The following is a 25,045-nucleotide window of genomic DNA, read 5'->3' as shown; positions in this document are numbered from 1 at the left end:
GACATGACCCAAACTCAAGACTCATTAAAGAACCAGAGTAATCAAAACAGTATGATATTAGTAAACAAATATACAAATCAATGTAACAGGATAGAGAACCCCAAATAGACCAACACTAATATAGTTAACTGATCTTTGAAAAAGAATCAAAGCCAACTCAGTGGAGAAAGGATAGTCTTTTTCAACAAATAATATTGAAGTAGCTGAACATCCACACACACAAAAATACACCTTTTATCTTTCATAAAAATGGACCCAAAATGAATCCTAGACCTAAATGTAAAACACAAAACTGTAAAACTCATAGAAAACAGCATAATAAAAAAATCTAAGTGACCATGAATTTGGTGGTAACTTTTTAGATACAACACCCAGTAGTACATGAAAGGGAAAAAATGAGGTTGGACTTCATTAAAATTAAAAGTATGGCCCTGGCCAGTTTGGATCAGCGATTAGAGCATCGGCCTGTGGACCAAAGAGTCTCAGGTTCAGTTCTGGTCAAGGGCATGTACCTTGGCTGCAGTTTGTCCCCAGCCCTGGTCGGGGTCATGTGGAAGGCAACCAGTCTATGTGTCCCTCAGGACAATGTTTCTCTCTCTCCCCCTCTCTCCCCCTTCCTCTCACACTATCTGAAGATAAATGGAAAAATACCCTTGGGTAAGGATTATAAAAAAAAATTAAAACTCTGTTACAAGAATAAAAAGACAAGTCACAGAATAAGGGAAAATATTTGCAAAAGATATATCTGATAAAGAAATTGCTTTCAAAATATCCAAAGAACTGTTAAAACTCAACAATAACAATAGCAACAAAATCCAATAAAAAATGAGCAAAATACCTGAACAGACACCATACCATTCTATTCAGTGGAAAAGAGATAAGCTACCAAGACACAAAGGATGTGAGGTATCCCAAATGTACATAGTGTGAAAGAGTCCAGTCTTTTAAAAATTATTTTCTTTATTGATTTTAGAGTGAGAGAAATGGAGAGGGAGAGAGAGATAGAAACATCGATGAGGGAGAACACTGATTGGCCGCCTCTTGCATGCCCTGCCTGGGGATCGGGCCCACAACTTGGGCTTGTGTCCTGACCCGGAACCGAACTTGCATGGGTTGACGCTCAACCACTGAGCCACACTGGCCGGACAAGACTCTAGTCTCAAAGAGCTACATGCTGCCTGATTCCAACTATATGACCTGTTAGAAATGGCAAAACTATGGAGCCATTAAAAAGATCAGAAGTTGCCAGGGGCTGTGGAAGGAGGCGGGAGGGGGGAGGGGGAGATACAGAGTAAGTGTGGAGCAATGAGACTGTCTGTGACACTGTGATGGTGAATACATGACTTACGTTTGTCAAAACTCAGAGAACTTGACGGCACAGAGTGGACCCTAATGTAAACTATGAACGTCAGTTGTTAACAACGTAACCATGCTGAGTCATGACTTGTAACACAGGTAGCGCACATCAATGTAAGACATTAATAATAGGGAAGACTGTGGATGGAGAGGAGAGGGTTCATGTGAACACTGTTCTTTTTTCTGTAAACTGAAAAGTGTGTTAAAAATAAAGTCTATTTTAAAAAGGAAAATAAAAAAAGTAATTAATTAAAAATAAAAGAAGGCCCTGGCTGGTTTGGCTCAGCAGTTAGAGCGGCGGCCCGCAGACCAGAAAGTCCCTGGTTCGGTTCCTGCTAAGGGCACGTATCTTGGTTGCGGTTTGTCCCTGGCCCCGGTTGGGGTTGTGTGGGTGGCAACCAGTCAATGTGTCTCTCTCACATCAATGTTTCTCTCTCTCTCTTCCTCCCTATATCCCTCCTGCTCTATCTAAAGCAGTGGTTCTCAACCTGTGGGTTGCAACCCCTTTGGGGGTCGAACGACCCTTTCACAGGGGTCGCCTAAGACACAACAGTAGCAAAATTACAGTTATGAAGTAGCAACAAAAATAATTTTATGGTTGGGGGTCACCACAACATGAGGAACTGTATTAAAGGGTTACAGCATTAGGAAGATTGAGAAATGCAAAATTGTCCTGGGGTGAGGATAAAAAATAAATAAATAATAAATAAAGGCCAGCAGTACTTGTTAAGAGCACATAAAATCTCCAAATCCAACATCCCTTGGTATGAATAACTAGTTGCTAGGGAGGCAATAATTACATTTTTACCGATATTTTTCTGGGCACAATGACAATAAGAACCCAACCTGTTGTTTTTTTGTGGTCCCATGATATTAGATTTTTTTTTTCTTTTAGAGGGAGGCAGGGAGAGAGAGAGAGAGACAGAGAAACATTAATGTGAGAGATATATATGGATAAGTTGCCTCCCGTACCCACCCTGACCCTGACCAGGGATCAAACCTGCAACCTAGGTATGTGCCCTGACTGGGAATCGAACCCATGACCTTTCTGGTTCATAGGACAATGCTCCAATCAACTGACTCATACTGCTCAGGGTGATATCAGATTCTTTATGAAAGACTGAATTGCTCCTGGCTGCTAGCCACTGATGGGGAATTCATCATGAGAGAAAGGAATCTGAACTGGTCACCTGGACTCCGCACCAGTTTCAAGAGCAGAAAGAAAAAGCATAAGCCAAAAACTGTGGATGGATCAGATAGTCCTGTTTTCTGTATGTGGCTGAGGGAAGGAGATGTCTTTTGTTGGCACTAATTAAACTCTCTATATGATCACATAATTGAGAAGCCTGAGAAGAAAGATTTCTACGAATCTAGCAAGTCAGGATAGAACTAGTTTAATTGGAAAAATGGTAAAGATGACTTTTGAGTACTCGCAATCTGTTGAGGCATTCCTACCTGTTTCGAAAACAACTCTGATCTCATTACAACAACAAAAATGATATAATGTAGATCCTAATGTTTGTAATGGACTTTAACAGACTGTGTTAGGTGGTGACACAGAGAGACTAAAGTAACATGCATCAGTCATTGTTATTCATGATTTGAAATGTGCTGCTAGGGTAAGATGACAGATGGAAGCACATTAACATGAACTAAAACCTTGCAGAAGTATAAAATAGAACATCATGCCCTGGCTGTGGCTCAGCTGGTTGGAGCATGGTCCCATACACCAAAAGGCTGCAGGTTCGATTCCCAGTCAGGGCATGTACCCAGGTTGCTGGTTCCATACCCATTCGAGGTGCCTAGGGGAGGCAATCGATCAATACTTTGCTCTTACATCGATGTTTCTCTCTCTCTTTCCCTCTCCCTTCCTCTCTCTCTAAAAATCAATTTTTAAAAGATTAAAACAAAACATCAAACTAAGGAAAAGATACTTCTTTTTGCAAAAATGTCATAGAACACTGGCAGCCTGAGAATAAAAAAAATCTTTCAAGAGACCACATGACTAACAGCATCTCCTAAAACAACCACCCCTCCACAAATAATAAAATCGGCGGTGTCATGGGTTGAATGGTGGCGCCTCAGGTGATACGTGCACCTGGAACCTGTATATGTGACCTAGCTTGGAAAAATGTCTTTGCAGCTATAATTAAAAACCCTGGCTTATGTGGGTCCTAAACCCAACAAGTGTCATTCAAAGTGAAGAGCAGAGAGGAAGAGACACGCACAAAAGGCCATATGAAGACACAGGAAGAGACTGGAGTTACACAGTTACAAGCTAAGGGACGCTCAGGATGTCCAGCAGCCTCTGAAAATGAGCAGAGAGGCATGGAACCCTCCTAACACGTTGATTTTAGACCTGACCTCCAGAACTGTGAAAGAATCAGTGTCTGTTGTTTCAAGCCACCCAGTTTGTGGACATTTGTTACGGGAGCCATAGAAAGTGCATACAGGTAGTGAAAAAGTTCTCACTATCACTGTACCTTGGAGAGAGGCAGTGGCGTCGTCTGCCGGGAAAAGGGCAAGCGACATGGGCAGATGGCCCCCTGAATATCACAGTCCTCATCCAAAGCAAAAACATTTCACCCTTAACTGGAAGGCAGCCTTGATGGCCAAGTGACCACTCTCTTGTCCCCAAGCAAAGCAGTTTGCCAAACCCCACAATGGACTGGGGAAAAAAATGAATTGTTAAACAAAGAGTACAGCCCTTGTTCCCCAACACAGCCGACCTCGACCATGCCTGCTGCCCCCCGCCCCCCCCCCGCCACAGTGCCACTTCCACGTCCATCCACCCTGGGTCCCCAGGCTTCATAAGAGCAGAAGAGACAACATCATGGCCTCGCTGAGAAATGGCAGTGTTCTCTGGGGGTGAGGGGATGGTTCCAGCAGCTGGAGAGAAGGGGAGGCCTTTCTAAGCAGCGACAGTGAGCTGAGAGCTAGAGGCACACAATGATTGCAGGCCTCATGAAGCAGGAACCCCTTCGGAGTTCCCTTCTTATAGGTGCCTGTTATTAAAGTCTTGGTTTACTCAGCCCCCTCCAGGCTTCTCTTAGCTCAGTGCGTTTCGCTTTGAGGACAGTGGGGTTGCTAATACTCCCATCCTTTAATTTCCATATTGGTAATTTTTACATTGGTTTTGAAGCCAGATCTATATCAACATCAGATTTGGCAATATTGTAAGTTTTACAGAAATTTGCCTTTTCTGCCAGGCACATTTAAAAGTGCATCTCAGCCAGGTAACCAGACAAGATATTCTGGATCTTGTAGAATACAATGATCCTATGTGTGCTTCAGGTGTGTTCAGCGAATGGTGATTGTGCATGCAGGTTATTGATTCAGTGGCCATCACTGGCGTTGAGGACTATGAGGTTAGAAATGAAGTTTGTACAGATAAAAGGTTTCTGTGTACCACAAAGACCACAGATATGTTTTAACTTGACCGTGAATAATTTGTAATGAACACATTTATGTCATAACACAATGGACCCTGCGTGAATGTTTAGCTTGACTGTGCCACTTGCTAAATTACATCTTTTTATGCTTTAGTGTCCTTATTTCCAAAATGGGGACCAATTAGAACCCATACTTCATGTAGATATTATAAGGATTAAATAAATCAATATATGCAAAGTTCATGAAACAATGCCTGAAATTTAGTCAGTATTTAAGAAGTGATGGCTCTTATCATAGTTTCCGTGTTGGAAATAATATGTCTGCAGTAATACCTCCTAAATTCCCCTTTCACATCCTTCAAAATGAAAGCAAATAAAAACCTATAATATTTTTGAATGACTATACACTGCTTGATTTATGAGAGTGAACTTTTAAAACATTTGAAGGTATACAAGATGATCTTGCATTTATAGATTTTAGTAGATTATCAATAATTGTGGTTTTCACATTTTTACCTGTGAATTTTAAAAAATAAATCCTACACTGAACTCTAGTAAGGCCTCCATCCTTGACCACTCTGCATCACCTTCTGCCCATTTCTAACCAGCCCTTGTGAAAACCACTGATCAAGTTCATTGTACTCATATTGCAAGTGGGGAAATTCAAAGAGAGGCTACTCACATCAGCACAGTGCCACAGAAAGGTCTTCTGGTCTAGAAATGTTTGAGTCAGAATTCCAGCTTTGTCACTTTGGCTTTGAGACATTGGACAAGTCAATTACAAGCTGTAGGGCCTTAAAATTTATAATTCAGAAAATTAGAATTTTGGCTTGCAAAGCCATTCTTGCTGAAAAATTGTTTAATGCCAATAGTGGAAATATTAGGATGCACTTATCCACACCTCTGTTTCAGTGTTCTTTCCATTGCAAAGAGGTAGGATTACAGTCTATTTAGAATACTCAGAGAATGGATATCCTGTGTGAAACTTCTATATAACTTTCATAGTAACACTCCTACACACCCAGAGTAAGGTGTTCATCTGTGGCACTATACTGGGTGTGTTACCAGGTTTCTAATTCTTAGTGTCTGTATTTGACATGAACATTGATATTTAGGAAAATCTGCCAATTGCTAAATTATACATTTCTGGAATATCACTTCATATCCCCAAGAGTACATAAACACACCTTGATTAACACAAATGAATAATAATAATAATAATAAAAGCTGTGTATCTAGAGTGTATTGGTGAAGCTGGGAAGGCCTCCCATGAATAGAAAATAGATATTCACCTCCAGAAGAAGGTCTGCCTACATATGGAACTTCACACAAGACAAAGAATGGGTTTAACAGCTAAAATTTAGCCATTGCCCTCGGTGGTATCCTCCTTTGTTTTCTGATCAGAACACTGTGTTTCTAGTGTTTTCTGCTGAGAGATCGTTCTTAAATTGAGCCTCATCAAAGAAATTCTAGAAAGGCAATTGCACAAGTGGAAATTCACACTCATAAGTTTTCGTTTCCAACTTTCCTATATAAAAAGCATTTGGGGGGCACTGTTATGATATTATTTTGAAACACCATATTTGATAATATAGTCATTTTCAATGTTATTTCTAGACTGGTGTTCTTTGCTTTATTCCTGTACTGTTCTCTGCTTCGGATGATTGTTAAAGCATTTAACTTTTAATATCTGCTATTGTCTGTGTCCTATGAAGAAATACAATATAAAACATGCTATTTTATGAGTGTAAGTTAAATGAGAAGCTAAGTAACAGTAAATGTCATTAAATTGCTTTACTTGGGCTACTCTTGGTCATAGAAAGGATTGGGGAATTAACAAAATCACACTTTGGTAGCCACAGAGCTTTGGTTAATTAATTTACAGTTGTAATTAATAGTGCTACATAGTCACCTTAGAATTTTAGCATAAAATGTTGTCGGAAACATGTTTTGGCTATTAAATTACTGTATTCAATATCCACTGTTTCTTGAACATCAGAGAATAATTAATACATATTTATTGTCATACAAAAGAATTAATGCTAATGTCAAAAGATGTTCCCTACTACCCCCCCCCACCCCTTGTTAACCCAAAAAGTTGGGGAGTAGATGAAGGGAAGGAAAAGAAAAAAGGATTTAATAAGGATGTGCTGTCTTAGTCTTTGCAAATACATGATATCTTCTCAAAATGTGTCCATTGAGGATGAATTCTCAGTAATAGAGAAATACAAAATATTAGACAGGACACACAGAATTGACTGCATAGATATGTTCATGAAAGTTCCGTATGTGTTTTCTTTATCTTAATTTTTTTGATGGAAAATTTAGAACATTATTATAAGTTTGGAGTTGATTAATTTTCATTTGTTTCACAGTGACTATACCAAAACAAAGAAGCCTGTTTACCTAATAAGATATCTCCAAATTGGAATCAGTTCTTTTATTCAGCTTGACTTGCTCCAGATGTATATTTCCAGAAAGAGAGAAATCTCTCATACAACCTTCATTCTGATCCTTTTGTATTTCTGAGATGTTCTATATCTACTTCCTCACATTGCATTTCTCCATAATTTACATCTACTCACCACCTAACTTGACTCTCCAGGAAAAGTAGATAAGCGTCATGGTTAGCCGTACATTATGAATCCTTCCCAGCATGTATGAATCATCAGAAGGCAGTGTTGAAATCGTGCCACACCTCTGCCCAGCAACTTTCCATAGACTACCGCTCACTGTCTCAGGAACGCAGGACAGATACCTTCTCTGGGCATTTGGGAAGCGTGGTCTGCTCCATCTGCATTGCTAGCCTAATGGCCACTCTTCTTGGCCCCCACCCTCCCTACACCACAACTGAAATAGACTACTTGCTATTTCCCAAACGAGCCCCACCCTTTTTTTTTTTTTTTTTTTATCACTATGCTCTTGCTCTGTGTTCTCATTTTGGAGTTTTCTTCTTCCTCTCTCTCCCCAGGTACTCACATGCTCACATTTAAGTACCCTTTAAGATCAAGCTCAGGTTATACTTCATTCCTAAGACTGGTCAAAAGTAATTTTTTTAAATAGCATTTTTATTTTTACTGCTAAGGCAGTTATCACTGTTTTATGCATAAAATATGAATATACACATACACCTCATAAATTTTCTAAGTAGACACAGAATGAATATGTAAAGAAAAAGACTGCAAACTATGTCATGTGGGCAGGGTTCAAGATTTAGAGAAGAATATGTTTTCCTGTTTTTCTTTTATCTCAAACTTATAACCTCAACCCTTCTATTAAACTTTATTGACTGAAATTTTTAAAATCAAGTTTACATTACTTAAATGGAAAACTTGATGTGGTAGAAAAAACCTGGGCTTTGTAACTAGGCAAACCTCTTTGTATACTAGCTGTGTGTATCACTGGTTTTCCCATTTAGTCTGTTTGTGAACCTGCTTCATTCAGGATTATGGGGTATATGGTAATGGTGATGGTGATTGTTGTGTTGGGTGCTGTTTCAGTCATTCTAGAAAGAGGACATTCCTGGTGTAGGAAACGTGACAGCTTGTTGTTGTTATTTTTAAAGAGGAGAAACTCTCTCCTCTCTTTGGAGCTGGAAATAAGTTGCTCTAAAAAATTTCACTTAGGAGAGGAGATGTTTTAATGCTCAAGATGAAATTCCTCTGGGCATGTGAAGATGGAGCAGGAGCAAGCCACAGCTTTTCATTAGTAGACATAGCTCATCACAACGGAGGCTGTTTTTAGAGCAGCCCGAATCCAGGGAATTGGTTATGAAATCCTACAGGTTCAAGAAGGTATATTAGTACACTTTCGCTTACAAGAAGCAGAAAACTGACCGCAAACGGATTTAAATATTTTAGGGTACTTCTTGGCTTACAAGCCTGAAAAGTCCAGCATTTGAGTGCTTTTAATTGTGGCTTGGACTTGAGTCCTAGTTCTTTACAAGTCTTTTCACTCTGCATTTCTCTGTGTGTCACTTGGCTTCAGGCTAGTGGCTTGCCAGTAATCACCAGAATTTCTTGCTTCTTTCAGATCTGGAAGAATGACCGTAGTCTTGCCTATAACTAAGGAACCAAGGTCCTAGCTACACTCTGATTAGATTATCTATGAAACAAACCTTATACCAGTGGAAAACCATGGCCCTGATTGCTCTAGACTTTGGTTATTTGAGCCAATTGCTCTGGCAGGGAAGATGGGATCATCTTTATTGAGTTAATATCTAAGTATTAGACCCATCAAAGCCAGCCCAGAAGTGGGAGTGGAATTAGTTCCATAAAAACACACCTTACTGCTAAATAATGAAGAGGGGAGAACAGGTAAGATGAAAGGAACACCACACCATCCTTCACAATAGGAGTGTTTGGAATTCCAACATCCAGGAAAATGCTTTGGACTTAATAAAGGCTACGATCCCTCTTACAACAGGAGTGGGGACGTTGGTGGTTGTCACTAGAGAAATAGCTTTATTCAGGAAACTGATGATTTCATGAAGATCATCATCCCTAGAGACAGATTTTGACAGGAAGTTGAGTATATCAAATGGAAGAGATTGATTTTATTAAAGAGCACACATTAGATAATGTCATGGGGAATTTCATAAATAAAATGATACTCTGAGCCTTGGCTGGTTTGGCTCAGCAGTCAGAACATCGGCCTGTGGATCAGAGAGTTCTGGGTTTGGTTCCTGCTAAGGGCATGTACCTCGGTTGCAGTTTGTTCCCAGCCCTGGTTGGGGTTGTGTGGGTGGCAACCAGTCTAATGTGTCTCTCTCACATCGATGTTTCTCTCTTTCTCTTTCCCCCCTCTCTCCCTCCCACTCTATCTGAAGATAAATGCAAAAATGTCCTTGGGTGAGGATAAAAAAATAAAAAAAATGGTACTCGGAGAGTTCATCTCCATCAGGTAGGAAGTTAAAGGCTTATAACAGCGATTTTCAACTGGTGTGCCACAATAATTTTTAGAACATGCAAAACCTGATTATTTAGTCAGGAGTGCTGGCCTTTTTTCCCTTACATTGTCAAATAAATAAATAAAAAATGACAACAGCCAATACAACAATAGCCTTCTGGTATGAATGACCTCTCTTGAACTATAAATATATAGGTCATGTAGTAGAATTGCATCTTATTGGTCATGGCATATAATAAGGTTGCATCAGATTGGGTACTTCTTGGTACCAGAAATCCTTATATGCAAGCATAGGCACCTGATTTTTTAAAAAGTCACTTTGGAGCAAAAAGGGTAATTACTATTACTATTATTTTTGTAAATCATTCAAAGTTATATCTATTTTGTCAGATTGGCAAAAAATATAAGATATTTTTTGATGTGCCATAGAATTTTAGTAATTAATTTATGTGTGCCATGAGATGAAAAAGGTTGTAAATCGCAGGCTAACAATGTGTGTATAAAAAAGGAGAGTGGCCCTGGCTGGGTGACTTAGTTGTTGAGTGTCATTCCATAGACCAAATGTTGTGGGTTCGATTCCCAGGTGGGGGGCACATACCTGGGTTGTGGATTTGATCCCCAGTGGGGAACATGGGAAAGGCAACCGGGTCGCTGTTTCTCTCTCACATTTATGTTTCTCTCTCTCTCTCTTCCTCTCTCTCTAAAATCAATAAAAACATATCCTTGAATGAGGATTCAAAAATAAATAATAAAAAAACGAGAGACTTTATGTTGTAACAACATAGACACATATAAAATCCTCCAAAAGAAAGCAAATACTTTATAGAACTACACAACTATAAATGTTATCTTTTTATCCATGTCTATCTCTTTCTCTGTCTCTCTTCTCTCTCTTCCTATCACTCTCTCTATCACACACACACACACACACATCTACATACTTATTAGTCTGTGTATTAGTGCATATACAGGGTGGGGCAAAAGGAGGTTTACAGTGGTTTGTATGGAACATAATACAATAATTAATAAACAGTAATACAAGAATAAACTGTGTTTTGAGTACTCAAACTGTAAACCTACTTTTGCCCCACTTTGTATACAATTAAGAGAAGGTAATTGATACCACAGATGGAGTCCAGACAGGTAATCTACAAATAATAAATGATTCTGAAGAAAAAATAATAAATAAAACAGAAGCCGAAAATCCAGAATTGAAAAGAGATATATTTTTATATTTAAAAAATTAAGTTTGTTGATTAGGAGTCAACAATAATAAAAAGAAACAAACACTGGAATATGCCAAGGAGAAAATGTTTAAGCAAGCATCCTTTCTGGAAGGATAGGAAGGAAGGATTCCCAGTAAAGGAAAATGAATTTGCGTTACCTTCCAATTTTTCACCAGTTTTTACCTCCAACTGACCAGTCTCTACTGAGATTTGTGATAAGAAGAGCAATCCAAGATCCTAGACCTTGGCAATTTCATTGACTGTGCGAGGAAATTACAATACACAGAGCTCGTAAGGGTACAAATTCCTTGTCTAAAACAATAATGAAAATCTGACTCTAAGATTAGTCCAGCTGAATAAGATATTAATGAATAAATGGTGATAAAGTGACTACCATAACATAGTGAACTGGTGAGTGAACCTAGATAGTTGTTAAAAATATAGAAATAAAACAATAACATGTTTCACCTAAAAAGCATATAGTTACAGAAGGACCAACAGCTATGTTTGCTATTTATACTGCAGAGAATATAAATATACATTCTTGGAAAAAACTTCTAGAAGAGTTTTCTTTTACATACTAAAATGTATATGCCAAAATTACAAAACAAATGAAAAGGAACAAAGAAATACTATTCATTATTATTATTCTGACAAATATGAATTATTTTAAACTATGAAATTAAGGAAGTCTAACTGTATAAAATATGCATTATATGAAAGACGCACCTAAATAAAACATGAAGTTTTAAAATTTTCCTAATATAAAAGGTACAAACTGTTCTTAAAAGACAAATAACCTAAGAAAGTGAATAGAAACAGGCTATTCATAAAAAGGATATGCAAATTGTCAATTAACATGAAATGATGCTCATCCTCCAGTAGTCATGGAAAGGCAAATTTAAACTCTAATGAGGTACAGATTGTCACACGTCAAGATTAGTATCTGGTGCTGGCAAGGATGACACAAAACAGGCTCCCTTATTTGCTGGTGGAAGCGTGAATTGTTTTTAAAATAAATATACAATTTTCATCAGCAAATCTCAATTATGGGAACCAATTCTAAAGAAACACAAGCATTAATATAAAAGAAGATTATATACATATATGTTACACACACACAGACACACACTTCTATCTTGATACAGTAAGTCCTTACTTAATGTTCTTGCAACTGTGGAGAAACACCCTATTAGGAAACCAATTTCATCTTAAGTGAATTTATATAAATAAATGTTAAGTTCCTAGGGCATCTTATCAACATTATAATGGAATAATGTTACTCGAGAATCTGCTATACTAGCTTGTCTAGGTAAAGTCACCTCTGGGTGGAATGCTACCATTTAAAAACATGTAGATTCTTAAGAAATCAGTCATTGTAGAGGCCTGGCTAATCTCAGATGCAGTAATTAAGTGATAGTGTAGGAATCTGTTGATTCCCTAGCTATGTGAACAACCTTAGGAAGCAAGTCCTAAAAAAGAGTTTAATTTGCAAATATTGTTTTCAAAGAGAGAGGTGTGTGTGTATAATATATAAATGATATATGATATGATATATATTATAGTATGGATATGGATACTGTTACTATATTTAAATAATATAAATTATATACAATATATACTATATATTATAGTACATATTACATACATATGCATCTGCCCTTTATATCAAATGGTACAAGAAACTGGGACTGTGTTTTCTTATCTTTGATTCCTCGTAGGGCTTTGTAGAGGACCTTGCACATTGGCCCATGGTAAGTGTTGAATTAGTTAAGGGAACAATTATGTGTTCAGACACCAATTCCTGCAGGTAAAACAGATAGTATATTCATTTAGGGTCAGGATGAGCCCAGAAACCATCTATGCTTTTCACAGGTGACAAGAACTTTCTGAGATGCAGATAAAGATTAGCCCATGACCAAATCCTGCCATTACTCCACCTATTATTCTGGTGACAACATACAAGCTAAGACTGCTTGAAGTCCTAGAAGCTCTGATAGCATGGACTGAGTTTGCCAGACAGACCTAGTCCAACCCTGTGCATCAGGGAATCTGAGTCCTTAGGAATTTCTCCTAATATGTCCACTAAGTTCTTGATTCAGCAATCCTCACCTTCGAATACTACATTCCTTAAAAAGGAGATATGAGAGTGTACCCGTCTGCCTTCTCACTCTTATATTACCACACACACACAAATTCCATTCCAGAGTTTCTTAGCAAATTTCTATCTCAGGCATCCTGGACAAGTTGGATTGTTAAAAATGCTGCAGAATGACTGATTTTCTATTTCACTTTCACTCTCCAGGGTTTCCCTTCATTCTAATATAAATTCCCACTGGACCGAATAATCTCTTAAATGCATTTCAAAATTTATAATATTTACTGTATACAGTGTAACTTCTAAAATAGGTCCTTCTATTTCCCTCATGAGCCAGGTTCTTTCAAGGATTTCTGAGATTAAACTGTGGAGTCAGGAGGGAGCTAGTCTGTGAGGTTTTGCACATATACTTTTTTATTCTTCAACTATAGAAAACTATTCTTCATGCCTAGTCAGCAAAGCCAAGCTAAAAGTAGTTTCCTTAAAATGTACATATAACTACCAAGTATTATAACATTGTTATTTTTATGATTGCTCCATATTAGAAGAGTCCTCAATTTAATAATTTAATTTTATATTATTTATTACAGAAAAGGATAAGAGAAAATGATAGCAATTGCCGGAATAGTGAACCTAACTTTTTTAAAAAGCATTCATGTGATGAAGATAAGGTAATGATAATCATTTGAAGTTTATATGTCATTTGAGCTTGATTTCATAGAAGATTATCTTTTTTTGTATCTCTGTTAGATAATTGTATTGATTATAGTAATAATATATTCCTTTTGTTTTAAGCACATAGTTCTCACTGATTTATTAAGTCATACTGTGGTCTTCTTTTATACTTTTATTTTACAAATAGCCCTGTGCTTATTTGATAAGAATTTAGTTTTACTTTACCATTTTATTTTTCACTTTTAAAATGCTAGAAGAACTGCTGAATTCAAAGATACATATCTCTGATTTCTGAAATCTTTATGCAGGAAACACTTGTTAGGCGGTTGCTTGCACACACACAAACATGCTATGGACATAATGTAGTTGTAGGCATTTAGAAATTTTTTCTTTTAATATTTGCTAATCTTCACACCACTGCCACTTGTAGTTGGTGTAATAATACAATTTACAAAACTCCCAATTAAAGTTTGTGAGATTTCTTTCCACAAAACCCAAGGTGATATTTAACAATCTTCTTTCAAACACGTAATAGCTGAGTTAACCTCGTGGAATCTGATCATATAAATCCATAAATTCTTTTTTTCAAAATTTCTATAATTACATTAAATGTCTGAAAAACTTGTCTGAGGTGAGTGTGACCCTTTATTTTCCTATTACCAACTATTCATCCATAGTTAAAAAGGTGCAAACCCAATAACAGTAAGAAAAGCCACACATACCTTTTATTATTTGCGTTTCCAGAAGACCTCTCCTTTGGTTACCTTTCTTAATATTAAATAAACTTGTTATGTGTTCACTCACAAGTGATAAGATCACACATATATAACAGAGAAAGACAATTTTAAAAGTCAGCTAATCATTAAACCAAGTTCCAGCCCTTTAGGGTGTCACCTAGGAGCTCAACAGTTTCAATCTAGTTACTTGTCAGTCACATGACTAACTGGAAATAGGAAGCTGGGTGGAGGTGGGGCATTATTTAGCAATAGGGTTCTGGCTTTAGGATCCTTAAGAAAGCTTATCATTTCTTAATATTTTATTTGAACTACAGCCCTTCTGATTTTTTTCTGTAATAGGAAGCTATGTTTTTAAAAACTGCTGCTCGCAAGTTGAAGCAATTTCTTAAAATGAATATCAGTGAGGAATTCAAGCTCCACTTATCAATAGTTTCACAGGGCACTTTAAAACTGTTGAACTGCACCGGGAAGGTAAGCTGAGGACTGTTTACTTTGAACAAAAATATAAACTACTATAATTTTATATAAATATAAAATATATAATGACAGGATATTTTCATTCTCTAATGATCCATTGTCATACTAAGTGCTTATTCTACATTTCCTTAACTCTGGAGGAGGAAAATCTCAACTTGGAAAGTACCTATTCATCTCTTGGCTACGGCAAATCAATCATTTTTAAAAGAGGAGTAAAAATGAATTCATACTTTATTGCCATAATAACTTGCAAAGAGGCTAGTGTGATAAATTAGGTGGGGAAAGGTAAATTTTTATCTCTAAAATCTATTAATAATTTTAATCCATATATGTATAAGTTTTTAAAAACCCACAGCTAATAAAACAAGTAAAAATGTATATAACAAATATCTTTCTACAGTAATATCTACAGAAATATCTTTCTGTGCATATATAGGTCCAACAATTTTTTATTTCTTTGTTTCAACAATTTTGATAAGTATAGGACTAATTTTTCTCTATTTCTCTGCTAGTGGTTTTTAAGCAACCAAACAAAATTTGGAAGACATCATCTTGAGCCTAGACAACTATAAAATGGAGGGAAAATATAGTATCTACATATAGGCTATTAAAATCTTCAATTGCAGAATTCATGTGAAGTGCTTAGGATCAAAAACGTTTCAATAAATTTGTATTGTTACTATCACTATTATCCACCTCTTTCGGAACTTTACCAGCTGTCACACAAAGCCAAAAAGTTTCTTACAATTTTTTTTAATTAAACATTTTTATGATAGCAAAAGGGTTGTTATTTTTTAATACCAGTAGTTGCCCACAGAAGGTGAAATGTTTTGAACCCTACTGGCAGTGATGATAATGTTAAGTTGAACCAGTTCAGTTATCATATATTACCTCCATGATGCAAGGCAGTGTCCTCTTGGTGTCTCGGGTTTGCCAAGCTTATTTCCCATTTTGTCTCCTTACTTATGGTAAGTCTCTAATGTGACATTTCTACTGTTCTCTTTTCTGTAAATTGGATCTGTCCTGTTCTCCGCATCCTTCAAGGCCAAGCTCAAGATTCATGAAGACTTCATAGTCTAGTCTACCAGCTCTTAAACCTTACTCACAGTGATTTCAACTCCTGTCTAATGCAAGAATGGCCGATAGGTTCCATGTTGCTTACACATCCAATTGCTTAGTAGTGACTGTTGGAAACACCATGTTGAGTGTAAGCCTCAAGTCAGGGCTCTACTGAAAAACTGCAGACAAACTAGTGATAATCACCTCTTGACTTAGGAAGGGTAAGGGTTATGGGTATGCTATATATTTATAATTCCTTCTCTCATGTGTTGAGCTTTGTTTGCATGGATCACCATATTGCAAAATCAACTAACTCTCAAAGAGGAAAACACAAATGACTTATTTATTTATTTATTTATTTTGGTATGTGCCCCTAACCACTAGGGCCTAGCGGAAACCACACCCGGGACTCTCTGGTCCGCAGGCCGATGCTCCAACCACTGAGCAAAACCGCCCAGGGCTAAATGGTTTATTTTTAATTTTTATTGTTTTATTATTATTTTTTTTTATCCTCACCCGAGGACATTTTTTTTTCCATTTTTTGTTCAGATAGAGTGGAAGGGAGAGAGAGGAAGAGAGAGAGACATCGACGTGAAAGGGACACATCGAGTGGCTGCCTCCCACATGACCAATCAGGGCCGGGGACAAACTGCAACTGAGGTACGTGCCCTTAGCGGGAACCGAACCCAGTCTCTCTGGCCCTCAGGCCGACGCTCTAACCGCTGAACCAAACCGGCCAGGGCTAAATGGTTTATTTTTGAAATTAGATAAACTATGTTACAAAACTAACTGACCTGATACAGTTCACCTTTTTCTTAAAATGATAAGGTAAGAAGTTAAAGACAGTCAGCTACATTGACTTTCCTTTGTGAGTCAAGCCTGCTATGGGCATTTACTATTGTTTATTTCATTTTGCTTCTGATGGGCAAAGCATAATAGAATCTATGGTTATGTTTAACGATTTAATAACTTTATGTTGATTAAAGTTCTAGTTTTGTCTCCCTTACTATACCCTTCTATATTAGTTTTCCATACCTCACAGCCATTCGCACAGTGCTGGGCATACCTGCAATCTTATGGATCCAGGGTATTCAGAAGACTAACTCTCCTGCTTCTTCCTTTTCCCTCATACAGGCATACCTCAGAGATATTGCAGGTTTGGTTCCAGACCACTGCAATAAAGCAAATTTCGCAATAAAGCTAGTCATACAATTATTTTGGGTTTTCTGGTGCATATAAAAGTTATGTTTACATTAATTGTAGTTTATTAAGTGTGCAATAGCATTATGCCTAAAAAGGTACATACCTTAATTTAAAAATACTTCATTGCTAAAGAATGCTAATCACCATCCAAGCCTTCAGTGAGTAGTAATCTGTGGGTGGACAGTTTTGCCTCGATGTCGATGGCTGCTGACTGATGGGGCGGGTGTGGTTGCTGCAGGTTAGGGAGGCTGTGGCAATATTTTAAAAGACAACAGTGCAGTTTGTCAAATCAATTGATTTTTCCTTTCACCAATGATTCCTTGTTGTATGTGATGTTGTTTGATTGCGTTTACCCACAGTAGAGCTTCTTACAAAATTGGAGTCAATCCTCTCAAATCCTGCTGGTGCTTTATCAACTAAGCTTATGTAATATTCTAAACCCTTTGTTGTCATCACAGCATCTTCACCAGGAGTAGATTGCATTATTTATTCATATGAAGCAACTCCTCATTCATTTAAGTTTTATTATGAGGTTGCAGCAATTCAATCCCATCTTCAGGCTCTGCTTCTAATTCTAGTTCTCCTGCTCTTTCCACCGTATCTGCAGTTACTTCCTCCACTGAAGTCTTGAATCCCAAAAAGTCATGCATGAGGGTTAGAAACAACATCTTCCAAACTCCTGTTAAGACTGGTATTTTTACGTCTTTCCATGAATAACAAATTTTCTTACTGGCATCTGGAATGGGGAATCCTTTCCAGGTTTTCAATTTATTTCGCCTAGATACATCAGGGAATCACTCTCTATGGGAACCATAGCCTTTTGACATGTATTTCTTAAATAATAAGACTTGCAAGTTGAAATTACTCCTTGTTTCATGAACTGCAGAATGGCTGTTGTGTTAACAGGTATGAAAACAACATTAATCACGTTATCTAGTTCCATCAGAGCTCTTGGGTGACCAGGTGCATTGTCAATGTAATGTTTCAAAAGGAATCTTTTTTTTTTTTGAGTAGCAGGTCTCAACAGTGGGCTTAAAATATTCAGCAAATCATGTTGTAAGCAGATGTGCAGTCATCCAGGCTTTGTTGTCCATTCATAGAGCACAGGCAGAGTAGATTGAGCATATCCTTAAGGGCCCTAGGATTTTCACGATGGTAAGTGAGTATTGGCTTCAACTAAAAGTCACAGCTGCATGAACTCCTAACAAGAGTCAGCCTGTCCTTTGTAGCTCTGAAGCCAGGCATTGACTTCTCTCTAGTAGGGAAAGTTTTAGATGGCATCTTCTTCCAAAATGAGGCTGTTTCATCTACATTGAAATTTTGTTGTCCAGTGTAGGCATCGTCATTAATTATCTGAACTAGATCTCTGGATAACTCGCTGCAGTTTGTGTATCAGCACTTGCTGCTTCACCTTGCGCTTTATTGCTATGGAGAGGACTTCTTTCCTTAAACCTCATGAACCAACCTCTGCTAGCTTCAAACTTTTCTTCTGCAGCTGCCTCACTTCTCTCAGCCTTCACAGAAGTAAGGAGAGTTAGGGCCTTGCTCTGGATTAGGTTTTGGTTTAAGGGAATTTTGTGGCTTGTTTGATCTATCCAGTCCACCTCTCCCTATCAGCAATAAGGCTGCTGTGCTTTCTTATCATTCGTGTATTTACTGGAGTAGCACTTTTAATTTCCTTCAAGGATGGAAATTCACAACTTGGCTAACTTTGGGGCAAGGGTCCTAGCTTTCAGCCTGCCTTGGCTTTTGATATGCCTTCTTCACGAGACTTACTTATTTCTACCTTTTGACTTAAAGTGAATGACACGCAACTCTTCCTTTCACTTAAACACTTAGAGGCCATTGTAGGGTTATCAATGGGCCTAAATCAGTACAGTTGTGTCTCAGGGAATGGGAAGGCCCAAGGAGAGGGAGTGAGACAGAGGAATGGCTGGTCCGGACACAACATTTATCCGTCAAGTTCACCACCTTACATGGATATAGTTCGTGGCACCCCAAAAAAATTACAATAGTAAAACATCAAAGATCGCTGATCACAGATCACCATAACAAATATAATAATAATAATGGAAAAATTTGAAATATTGAGAAAATTGCCAAAATGTGACATAGAGATGCAAAGCAATGTTGGAAAAATGGCGCCGATAGACTTGCTCAGTGCAGGGTTGCCACAAACCTTCAGTTTGTAAAAAAAAATGCAATTATCTGGGAAGCGCAATAAGGCGAAGCGTGATAAAATGAGGTATGCCTGTATTCTACTTCTAAACCAAATTAGTATTCCACAGTACTAACAGTAAATAATTTAAAGTAGAGTGTCAAAAAAAAAAATTAGATGAGCTGAGAGTATATGAAATTTAGCAATTACATTAATGGGAGAAGCAATAAAGAATTATTATTCAATGTTGTAAATATAACTTTGTTTTTAAGGATAAAGAAAAAAAACAACCTTCCCTGGGTGAAGCTCAACCCACTAAGAATTTGGTGAGAATAATTATATAATTTTCTTTCTTCATCAGCTTTTTACTTAATTCCTTAATGTTTCTCTTTGAATTTTCTTTTTGATGGTTGGTTTTGAAAATAGTCATTATAATGTTAATAAAAGTAGCAAGAAGGTACTTCTTAGAAATTGGATTGCTTTAAATTGTTTTTTTTTAAAACACGATTTAAAATTTTAAAAAATGTTTTTATTGATTTTTTGGAGAGAGAGGAAGGGAGAGAGAGATAGAAACATCAATGTGAGAGAGATACATCGATCAGCTGCCTCCTTCATGCCCCCCACCAGGGATCGAGCCTGCAACCTGGACACATGCCCTGACCAGGAACTGAACAGGGACCTCTCAGTCCATGAAATGATGCTCAATCCACTGAGCCATACTGGCCAGGCCAAAAAACCACTATTTTAAAATAAAAAAAAGCTAGTGGAAATATCAGAGTATTAATTTTTTTTTAAAGCAACAAAATTGAAACATCAATAGGTAATAGGCAAAACATGAACAAATTATATAGGAGAAACTAAACTATAAAAACAAGCATATGAAGAAAACACAAAAGCCCTCTCTGATCGTTAGCAAAGAAATACAGATTAAAAATGAGAACCTGTCTGGCCAGTGTGGCTCAGTGGTTGAGCTCTGACTCATGCACCAAGAGGTCACCAGTTCAATTCCTGGTCAGGACATATGCCCGGGATGTGGGCCAGATCCCCAGTGGGGGGCATTCAAGAGGTGGCCAATTGATGTCTCTCTCTCTCTTTTCTTCTCACTTCCTCTCTCTCTCAAATCAATACAGGAAAAAAAAAATTTTTTCATGAGAACCCATTTTGTACCTATTTTATTAATATAGAGTATACAATATATACTATATATGTATGTAAATATTCTATATATTAAATATTTATACTAGTAAATATTGCACAAAAGTATATAGCAATAAACATGAATTAAAAACTCAGGATAATTAAATTTGATTAAACATTAAAATGATATCAATATTAACTAGGAAAGGATATGTACAAATGAACACATCTGGTTCATAAGAATGATGGGTTCTCCTTTCATATTTCCATTATTATTATAATGTCATTTGAGCAATAGATACATGGGAACATGAACATTCCTTATCCCTCTTAGAGAAGTGGGTTAGCTTGCTCACCCTGGGACTCAGGAAATGTAGGAATTCCACTTTAAGTGGCAGATTTGATTGAAACGAATACATGAGCAATATCAGTACACTGTGGGCTTCTGCTAAGAACGTTTGGGTGGCGGGCACACAATGCAGTGTTCAGGTCATGTACCATAGAAATATACACTGGAAACCGACAATCATATTCACCAATGTGACCCCAATAAATATAATTTTGAAAAAAGAAAGAACATGAGGACAACAATAAAAAGAAGAGAATTTGAAAAGAAACATACAAAAGGGAGGTAACATCTATGTTCTAAGGATTACAGAAATAAAATGATGGTCCTTTGTTTTGTCTTTTTAATGACTATTCAATCTTGGTCTGTGAGGAAAAGTCATAAAATTTTCACATCTATGTATTTCACATCTGCTTGGTCACATAAACCTACATTTTAAATATGTCCTGGGATCCTCATTAAAAAGTCTGTGAGATATTTTCCTTCATATTTATCTTTGGTATCTGTTATCTGATCTTTTGAATGGATGATTTCAAGGCTATGTGTCAATGTTACTAAATACACACCCAAAAGAGATCTGAATCCGTGACTTAATTAAAAATAGAACAGCTGAGCTCAAGACCCAGTCTTTATACTGACTTGACATGTGACTGTGTTGGCTTATTTACTCTCTTTGTAGCTGTTTTCTCATCTGTGAAAGGAGGCAAAATCAGCAATTTCATAGAGTTAAGTAGATACAATGAAATAATGTATGTGAAGCACTGAGCACAACATCTGATCTAGAAATTACCCAATAGTTGGTTCTTGTCTCAATGAAAAATTCCCCTGCACTGTACCAAACCCACTTCCCAGGGGCTCACAGGACTTTAACAGAGTACAGGCAAAGCTGCCCCCCTGTATGTCTCTTCCACGTGAGGTGTCTCTCCACTTTCTGTGGGTTGTACAGGAAACGTTTTAGGATTTTCATCAGCAAATTAAAATTAGCTCATGAGGCAGGTGCACACGGGGTGGACCTTTAGGGCACGAGCTCACTGAGGTACATCCTTAGTAATCATCTTTGCCAAAATCCTTTGCCTATTTTCAGTGTTAACTATTCCTTCCATAAAACATACATTTTTCCCATATTAGAAAATGTATTGAGTAATTTACAAATATATTTCTCACAAAATATATATTTCTCACAAATATATATTTCTCACAAAATATATTTCTCACTGTTGCAGCCGCCCGACATAGCTCTTCAATGAATTCTAAATCTTAAACCATGCCAACCTTGAATTTCCTATATATTGTCACAACCAGAGTTAGAAATCATAGTTTAAAAATATCATGCAAGATTCTCCTTTTCCATGACACTGGATTTTCAGTAGAACATAAGATAATGGGAATTAAAGATTGAATATTTGAAAACATGTCATTTTATAAAAATGTGAATTAAAAATTTTATATTTATATTTCTGTAGGAAGAGAAAAAATCTTCAAAGGAACAGAAAAAACAGGATGAAATGTGTTTCCTAAAGATACTACTAGAAAAGATAAAAACTTGTTGGAATAAAATTTTGAGCGGCACTAAAGAACATTGAAAAATATGGCATGGCCATATAAAAACATGAACTAGGGTTGCATCCTTCAGGAATCAACCTGCTCGTGCAATTTTTTGGGGACAGAACGCCTCCTAGAAGTTACTGAATGCGTCCTGGTAAAAATGGGTTAGAGCAATTGAGAAATACATACTGTGGTACTAGAAGGGACACAAACAATGGAAACTGAATGCTGCAATCAACAAACTCTTTCATGTGTAAGTGGACATATATCAGCTAGTGTTAATTTTGGGTTGATTTTTATAAGATGATCCATGTAGGGTATTAGCTGCAATAAAACATTTTCAGACCTGTTAAAAAATTTCAGAAGATATGTCAAGTTCATGACATATACAAAGGTTACAAGGATTAAAAATTAACATTGCTTTATCATCCAAATAACTTTATGGCCTGCTACGCATCAGTATACTACAATGAGCGTGGAAGTTGTTGTCTTCTGGGCCGGAAATGCTTCAGAGTTAACAGTGAGATGTGGATAATGCCCAGGTGAAGAAGAGTCGTGTATCTTAAAGCAGAAACATAAAGGAGTCCAAGATGCTTAAGAGGGGTATCACGACATGTAATTAAACATGAATGTATAACACAGTCCCTCCAATAGTTGGCATAGCAAATGTTTTAAAATGAAAATAAAATATTTTACAAAATAGCAAGTCCTCTGTTCCAAGGATGCTAAGCCATAGTACTGAATTTCTTCTGTCATTTATGTGTAATAAAACTTGTCTAAATGAGTTTGCAATTTGGGAAGTATATTTTTAAGAGAATAATATATATTTTCTTTTTAATTCATGGAATGTGTGTATTTAATTTTGACACTATATCTGTATATAAAAATATTTTCATACAGTATTACAAACAAATTGCTTACTTTGGATAACATTTCTCATTTGATAATAAATGACCTATGTGTTAACACTGTCAGATTCACTTAATCTCAATAGGATTTTTTCCAGTTTTATTGGGAAATAATTGGCGTGCATCACTGTATAAGTTTAAGGCATACAGCATGATGGTTTGATTTACATATATCATGAAATGATTAACACAATAGGTTCAGCTAACACCCATCTTCTCATTTAATAAAAATAAAAGGAAGGAAAAAGGAAAAATATTTTCTCTTTGTGATGAGAACTTACAGGATTGACTCTTAACAACTTTTCTACGTAGCATACAGCAGTGTTAGCTATAGTCACCGTGTTGTACATCACAACCCTAGTACTTATTTATCATATAGCTGGAAGTTTGTACCTTTTGACCACCTGCTTCCATTTCCTCCGCCCCCCACCCTCTATGTCTGGTAACCAGTAGAACATCTTTCTCTTTGAGCTTTTCTTTTTAGATTCCACACATGAGATTTTACAGTATTTGTCTTTGTCTGTCTGACTTATGTCACTTAACATAATGCCTTCAAAGTCCATCCATGTTATCACAAATGGTAGGATTTCCTCATTTTTTATGGCTGAATAATATAATAATAATATTCACAATTTCAACCATCCATGCATCAACACTTAGATTTTTTCCATGCCTGTTATTATGAATACGGAGGTGTAGTTATCTTTTTGAGTTAGTGTTTCTGTGTCCTTTGGATATATTCTTAGAAGTGGAATTTCTGAATTATGTGGTAGTTTTGTTTTTAATTTTTTAAGCTCCTCCATACTGTTTTTCATAGTGGCTGCACCAACAGTGCACTTGGGTTCCCTTTTCTCTACATCCTTGCCAGCATTTGTCACCTCCGGTCTTTTTGATGATGGCCAGAGGTCATTGCTCATTGTGGTTTAAAACTGCATTTCCCTAATGACTAGTGAGCCACAGGATTTTTTAGGACAAGATTTTTAATATTGCCCCACTATTTGGTCTCTTTCACTGAATATATAACCTTTAATACCTTATTACCAAGAATGTACATGAGGCCAATAACAGTACTATTAAACGTGTTTTGCATAAATATTTTTCCATACTTCAGATTATTCCCTCAAGAGATACATCTTATAAATAAAATTACTAGGTTATGAGACATGAATATTTTAAAGGCTTTTATATTAAGGTAAATTAAGTCAACTTTAAAAAAAAAGAATTGACAATTTATATTTCCACTGTAGGTAGATAAGGTCCTTGATCTTCATGCCCCTTGGCAGTTTTCAGTGTTACAAGATTGCTGATTTGATGAATAAAATCAGCACTTCTGTGGAGTATATTCAGCACTACTGGCAACCTCCTATTCCCAGCCTTATTGCTGCCAATTCAAAATAGGATAGAAAATGAGGTGCTTGGGCAAAGAGATAAAGGAGTGTAAAAGTGAAGTTATATGCAATTACTAGTAACTTTTATGCAACATTGCTTTTTCTCCGTCATCAGTACAACGGGAAATCATCTGCATTTTACAGCTTGGACAGACCCACCACACCCTCCTCCTTTCCACGGCCATTTGCCTTTCCTTCTTAAGTAGTTAGTGCAGCCTGGTTGGTGTGGCTCAGTGGTGAGCATCAGCCCATGCACCAAGAGATCCCTGGTTAGATTCCTGGTCAGGGCACATGCCCAGGTTGTGGGCCAAACTCCCAGTGGAGGGGCATGCAAGAGGCGGCCAATCGATGTCCTCTCTCATCAATGTTCTTATCTCTCCCTCTCAACTTCCTCTCTAAAAATAAAGGGAAAAAATGAAAAAAAAAAAAAGT

General features: G+C 37.0%; 1 protein-coding gene across 3 annotated transcripts in view; it reads left to right on the top strand.

The window, feature by feature from the left end:
* The window catches only part of IL7 (interleukin 7), a 38,124-nt gene extending 15,464 nt beyond the window's left edge, over positions 1 to 22,660 (top strand). The window contains exons 3-7 of one of the 3 annotated variants that reach the window (XM_036264207.1): positions 13,116 to 13,128; positions 13,576 to 13,651; positions 14,732 to 14,863; positions 19,562 to 19,615; positions 22,236 to 22,660. In XM_036264207.1, coding sequence (XP_036120100.1) covers positions 13,116 to 13,128; positions 13,576 to 13,651; positions 14,732 to 14,863; positions 19,562 to 19,615; positions 22,236 to 22,355 — 395 coding nt within the window. In that variant the 3' untranslated portion in view covers positions 22,356 to 22,660. The remainder of the gene's footprint in view (positions 1 to 13,115; positions 13,129 to 13,575; positions 13,652 to 14,731; positions 14,864 to 19,561; positions 19,616 to 22,235) is intronic. The other 2 variants (XM_036264210.1, XM_036264208.1) reach the window with 2 other exon arrangements.
* Positions 22,661 to 25,045: the final 2,385 nt, after the last annotated feature.

The sequence above is a fragment of the Molossus molossus genome, unplaced genomic scaffold, assembly GCF_014108415.1.
Source record: "Molossus molossus isolate mMolMol1 unplaced genomic scaffold, mMolMol1.p scaffold_m16_p_16, whole genome shotgun sequence".
Taxonomy (NCBI): Eukaryota; Metazoa; Chordata; class Mammalia; order Chiroptera; family Molossidae; genus Molossus; species Molossus molossus.
Note: the sequence above shows the minus strand (reverse complement) of the source record. Positions and strands in the feature narration are given on the sequence as shown.